This window comes from Microtus pennsylvanicus, chromosome 14 (assembly GCF_037038515.1).
Source record: "Microtus pennsylvanicus isolate mMicPen1 chromosome 14, mMicPen1.hap1, whole genome shotgun sequence".
Taxonomy (NCBI): Eukaryota; Metazoa; Chordata; class Mammalia; order Rodentia; family Cricetidae; genus Microtus; species Microtus pennsylvanicus.
The window spans coordinates 17654101-17660693 of NC_134592.1; the positions used below are offsets into that span (position 1 = coordinate 17654101).

Below are 6593 nucleotides of genomic sequence, written 5' to 3' on the forward strand. Positions count from 1 at the left end.
AAGGATTGCCACGTTTGTCTGAACAGTTCTAGGCAAGGTGGTCAGGAAATATTTAAAAGCAAAGGGTAGAGAGGAAAGCCTGCAAACCTACCAATTAAAATATGACTCATAGTTGTGGAAATTCCAACAGCATGATGCCAATCTAGAAGGTAGCCGTGTGGCTCAGTGGAACATAGTGGATGGCCCCTGCGTCCTGCTCCTGTCTGCTGTAAGGCAGAGCCAGTGCCCCACAGCGTGAATGGCAGGCAGGATTAGCCGCTTTGTGTCTTGCATAGCAGCAGAAATCCAGATCTGTCTGCCAAGGCAGAGTAAACTCCTTAAGACTGGACAAGTCATGGTACGCTGTGAAGAGTTAGTCCTCTGGAGGGTTAACCCTCTCCAGATTTACAGCTACTCATGAATTTAATTTAAATGCTAGGAACTTCGGGGCTGGGCATGACTCCGCAGTTCAGAATACTTACTGCTTTTGCAGAGGACCTAGTTTCGGTTTCCAGCATCCAAACTGTGTCTTGCAAACAACTGTAACTTAGTTCCAGGGTGCTGTGCCTTCTGGCCTCTGCGGGCTCCTGGACACAATATGCACAAAAGTAATAATACGTAAATGTGGGAGGGGAGGAGAGCCTTGGTTTAAAGAAGATGACAGCACAGTCTTCTAAAGGGTCCTAAAGAATGCGGGGAATCCGGCTCTCCTCGGGTTACTAAAGAAATTCAGACCTCAGCAGGGAGGACCACTCACTGCACTCATCTTAGATGCAGATCTCAACAGGGAGGACCACTCACTGCACTCATCTTAGATGCAGATCTCAGCAGGGAGGACCACTCACTGCACTCATCTTAGATGCAGATCTCAACAGGGAGGACCACTCACTGCACTCATCTTAGATGCAGATCTCAACAGGGAGGACCACTCACTGCACTCATCTTAGATGCAGATCTCAACAGGGAGGACCACTCACTGCACTCATCTTAGATGCAGACCTCAGCAGGGAGGACCACTCACTGCACTCATCTTAGATGCAGATCTCAACAGGGAGGACCACTCACTGCACTCATCTTAGATGCAGATCTCAACAGGGAGGACCACTCACTGCACTCATCTTAGATGCAGACCTCAGCAGGGAGGACCACTCACTGCACTCATCTTAGATGCAGATCTCAACAGGGAGGACCACTCACTGCACTCATCTTAGATGCAGATCTCAACAGGGAGGACCACTCACTGCACTCATCTTAGATGCAGACCTCAGCAGGGAGGACCACTCACTGCACTCATCTTAGATGCAGATCTCAACAGGGAGGACCACTCACTGCACTCATCTTAGATGCAGATCTCAGCAGGGAGGACCACTCACTGCACTCATCTTAGATGCAGATCTCAACAGGGAGGACCACTCACTGCACTCATCTTAGATGCAGATCTCAGCAGGGAGGACCACTCACTGCACTCATCTTAGATGCAGACCTCAACAGGGAGGACCACTCACTGCACTCATCTTAGATGCAGATCTCAACAGGGAGGACCACACACTGCACTCATCTTAGATGCAGATCTCAACAGGGAGGACCACTCACTGCACCCATCTTAGATGCAGATCTCAACAGGGAGGACCAGACACTGCACTCATCTTAGATGCAGATCTCAACAGGGAGGACCACACACTGCACTCATCTTAGATGCAGATCTCAACAGGGAGGACCACTCACTGCACCCATCTTAGATGCAGATCTCAACAGGGAGGACCACACACTGCACTCATCTTAGATGCAGATCTCAACAGGGAGGACCACTCACTGCACTCACCTTAGATGCAGATCTCAACAGGGAGGACCACTCACTGCACTCATCTTAGATGCAGATCTCAACAGGGAGGACCACTCACTGCACTCATCTTAGATGCAGACCTCAACAGGGAGGACCACTCACTGCACTCATCTTAGAAATGCAGATCTCAACAGGGAGGACCACTCACTGCACTCATTTTAGAAATGCAGATCTCAACAGGGAGGACCACTCACTGCACTCATCTTAGATGCAGACCTCAACAGGGAGGACCACTCACTGCACTCATCTTAGATGCAGATCTCAACAGGGAGGACCAGACACTGCACTCATCTTAGATGCAGATCTCAACAGGGAGGACCACACACTGCACTCATCTTAGATGCAGATCTCAACAGGGAGGACCACTCACTGCACCCATCTTAGATGCAGATCTCAACAGGGAGGACCACACACTGCACTCATCTTAGATGCAGATCTCAACAGGGAGGACCACACACTGCACTCATCTTAGATGCAGATCTCAACAGGGAGGACCACTCACTGCACCCATCTTAGATGCAGATCTCAACAGGGATGACCACACACTGCACTCATCTTAGATGCAGATCTCAACAGGGAGGACCACTCACTGCACTCACCTTAGATGCAGATCTCAACAGGGAGGACCACTCACTGCACTCATCTTAGATGCAGATCTCAACAGGGAGGACCACACACTGCACTCATCTTAGATGCAGACCTCAACAGGGAGGACCACTCACTGCACTCATCTTAGATGCAGACCTCAACAGGGAGGACCACTCACTGCACTCATCTTAGAAATGCAGACCTCAGCAGGGAGGACCACTCACTGCACTCATCTTAGATGCAGATCTCAACTGGGAGGACCAGACACTGCACTCATCTTAGATGCAGATCTCAACAGGGAGGACCACACACTGCACTCATCTTAGAAATGCAGATCTCAACAGGGAGGACCACTCACTGCACTCATCTTAGATGCAGATCTCAACAGGGAGGACCACTCACTGCACTCATCTTAGAAATGCAGATCTCAACAGGGAGGACCACTCACTGCACTCATCTTAGATGCAGATCTCAACAGGGAGGACCACTCACTGCACTCATCTTAGAAATGCAGATCTCAACAGGGAGGACCACACACTGCACTCATCTTAGATGCAGATCTCAACAGGGAGGACCACACACTGCACTCATCTTAGATGCAGATCTCAACAGGGAGGACCACTCACTGCACTCATCTTAGATGCAGACCTCAGCAGGGAGGACCACTCACTGCACTCATCTTAGAAATGCAGACCTCAGCAGGGAGGACCACTCACTGCACTCATCTTAGATGCAGATCTCAACAGGGAGGACCACACACTGCACTCATCTTAGATGCAGATCTCAACAGGGAGGACCACACACTGCACTCATCTTAGATGCAGATCTCAACAGGGAGGACCACACACTGCACTCATCTTAGATGCAGATCTCAACAGGGAGGACCATATACTGCAGAGATGAAAGGGATGAGGGAGTTACCTACTGACCTCTGGAGCACCAGACCAGCAAAGCTGACCCTCACAGAAAATGTACAGCAGGCTCGAGAACTGTAAAAGGAGTCATGGCCTCTACTTGCCACCTCGGAGATGTTTACTCTAAAGAGGGACTCTCCAAATGACCCAAGGCCACTGTGAGGGATGCTGATGACTCTGGGCTCCCCCACCCTTCATCCTCTACCCAGATCCATCCCTCCGTGTCTGTTAATAAACAGACCATGAGGGTTTTTCAGTAAATGTATCTTACTAGAGGTTGTCGGCATAGCAGACTGACAGTCTGGTCAAGAGTAGCCAGCCGCACATGCCTTTGGAAGGCAGAGGCAGGGAGACCCGCACGGATTCGCGGTCAGCATAGTCTACAAAGTGGCGTTCCTAAAAGAACAGAGGAGCAGTTTCTGGAAAAATGGCAGTGGCTTTGTGACACTCGAGCAGAGGCTGCCATGGCCTCAGTGTGTCTCCACAGGAAGGAGAGGGTAGTGACTTAAGAGTGCAGCCAACACATACGCTCTGACGGAAGCTGAAAGGCCGCTCTGCCTGCTGAGCCTGGCTGAGCACTGGACATTAGCATAAGGCACCTGATTAAGGCGGTAAATGTCGTAACTAGTGATGCCACGGTTGACAGACCTCCTCCCATATCGGCCGGTGTCAGCTAGGACACCGCATCAGTCACACTGGGTCACTCCAGACTTTCTAATTGGTTGATTCTTGATACACTTTCAGATGAACCATATAAATATAAAATTGCCTTTTGTTTAGTTTTTTTTTTTATTTGGGGATGGTGTAGTTGTTATTTTGGTTTGGTTTCCGTTGGGGAGGGTTGCTTTGTTGACACTGTCTCACTGAAACCTTCACATTTGCTACCATGCACCTGGATGAAACTGCCATGTTTGTTGTCAAAGGTAAATGGGTTTCCACAGTTTCATGTGGTCAAACAATGTCTTAAATCTTGCCCCTAAGCCCAGGAGTAGGTGAGAACTTGCTGTGTGTATAGAGAAGAGATAACGTTCCTACCTCCAGGGTCCTTACTCTGGAGCCCAGGTCAGGTAGGTACCTGGCACTCCTTGAGTGTCTAACTCTGTCTCCACAGGCCCTGGTCCTTCACCAGCTGGGCCGCTACAGTCTAGCTGAGAAGATCCTCCGGGACGCAGTGCAGGTGAACTCGACAGCCCATGAGGTCTGGAACGGGCTGGGAGAGGTCCTCCAAGCTCAGGGCAACGACGCAGCAGCCACCGAGTGCTTCCTGACGGCCTTGGAGCTGGAGGCCAGCAGCCCTGCTGTACCCTTCACTGTCATCCCTCGAGTGCTCTGAAGGGCCACCCACCTCACCTGCCACACAGGCCCAGGATGCTCCATCACCCAGTGGGCGGATCTGCAGTATCGAGGCCCTGGATGGATGTTTGACCACAGCGGAACCACGCCAACCCTGAATCATTGCTCTCCCTTCTTGCATTCATTCATTCTTGTTGTTTTTGCCAGATCCATGATCATTTTCTGAATCTACAGATGTCATTCAAAATGGATTATGTGCCATATTCAGTTAGTTGTCACCTGAGTTTTAAGTAAGATGATTATGGACTTAATCAGCGAATGCAGAATATATTCCAGGTTAAAATTCCGCGGCAGAAGGGATTATTTTTATCAGTGCTGTAATGAAAGCAACTGTCCTGTCCTCTGTCCCCTCCACCACCTCTCCTGCCCCTTCCTTGGCCCAACACCAAATGTGAATTTTCTGGTTCCCACCTCAGTACTCGTCCATGCCAGGACACCAGCTGACGACTTCTCGGTCTGTCGTCCACAGTTGTCCCATGTGGTGAATTACTGTTCTCCTACTGTTCTCCTAGAGCAAAGCCTGAGTCTAAGAATATTTATATTTTACCAATATATGGCTGTTACAAGAGAAGGAAATATGAGTTATTTAAGTTTAACTTTTTTATGTGAATTCAGAGTTTATTTATCGATGGAAATATGTACAAAGAAGCTTCAAATGGAATATTTACCGACATTCCTTATACATGACAGACACTTGGCTAAACAGGAAGATGATGTTAATAAAAAAATGATTTTTAAATGGACCCCTGGCTTTTGTGTCTCACGAAGCTGGCAGACCAGAGAACAGCTGTTGGCTCATCTGTGGGGTGTAGACGCTCCCACTCCAGGGCCTGCTCTGGACGGTCTGCCTGGGCACAGGGCAGGTCCTCCCCCATCTCCGCAGACAGCAGCTCGAGCTGGGTGAACTCCTTGCGCCTTCCTTCCCAGCCTCTAGCTCCTCATTTACATCCGTCTGTGTGTCAGGTCCCAGCGGCCCTGGGCTGTCTCGTCTGTTCTCCGACCGCCATGCCTTTCTCAGCTAAGGCGTGCTCTCTCACTCACTCATTCCTTCATGGGTAAGGAGTCATAGAAAGGTCAAGACACTCATTTGGGGAACTACGTGGCCAAAAAGGGCATTGAGTTGCGAGCCTGAGAGCCTTTGCCAGATTTCAAGGTCTGCCCTGTGGAGAGGGGCTTTGGGACCTGGGCCGTGTGAGAGATACCCTAATTCCAGCCATGCTGATCGTGACCTAGACACGTCCTGAGGAAAAGCAGACGAATGTAGGCATGGTAGACGGCGATGACCAAGCCAGGTCACAGGCATAGTGAGGGGCCACGCTGCCATCTCAGAGGAAGTTGGCAGGGATGCATTTCTTATAAAGCAACATAAGCTGGAGGAAGCTGGGTGGGTCCATGAAGAAGGGACACCCCCCAGAACAGCTGAAGCAAAGGCCAGAGCCCAGAGGACACCCTGCCCCCAAAGCCCCCAGCACAGCCACACAAGGCTGGAATAAGTGACACACTGGCTGAAGGCCTGGGGCAGTAAAGGGACCTCCTAAGAGGAGCCGGCCATGTGGCCTGCCGCTTCTCTTTGATGTCCTTCTCATGATGGGGAGCATCCCAACATCCGCTGCTTTCTAGAGCTCAACCAGCTTCATTGTTGCCCCTCCCAACCACTTCTCAAGGCCAGGATGGAGGTTCAAGGCAGGGGTCTCTGTATGGGTTGACGATGGCCTCCCCTGCATCCCCAGCAGTTGACAGGATGCCTGGGGCCTCAGAGACCCATGCATCCTGAACACACACACACAGAGGCAGGGGAGCCAACACTCGGCTCTTGCCAGTTTTTCTGCCCCACTAGTCACTCATTTCCTGCTGTTCCCACCCACACATCACTGTTACCGGATGGAAACCGGAAAGGGACATCCTGCAGACATCCC

The 6593-nt window shown here is 50.6% G+C and overlaps 1 protein-coding gene across 12 annotated transcripts in view; it reads left to right on the top strand.

Moving 5' to 3' along the window:
- Positions 1-5420, top strand: part of Ttc7b (tetratricopeptide repeat domain 7B) — a 224393-nt gene extending 218973 nt beyond the window's left edge. For 6 of the 12 annotated variants that reach the window (XM_075947231.1, XM_075947232.1, XM_075947227.1 and 3 more), the window contains one exon: positions 4436-4806. In XM_075947231.1, coding sequence (XP_075803346.1) covers positions 4436-4657 — 222 coding nt within the window. In that variant the 3' untranslated portion in view covers positions 4658-4806. Of the gene's footprint in view, positions 1-4435 lie in introns of all 12 variants that reach the window. The other 6 variants (XM_075947235.1, XM_075947233.1, XM_075947238.1 and 3 more) reach the window with 1 other exon arrangement.
- The last annotated feature ends 1173 nt before the right edge of the window (positions 5421-6593 follow it).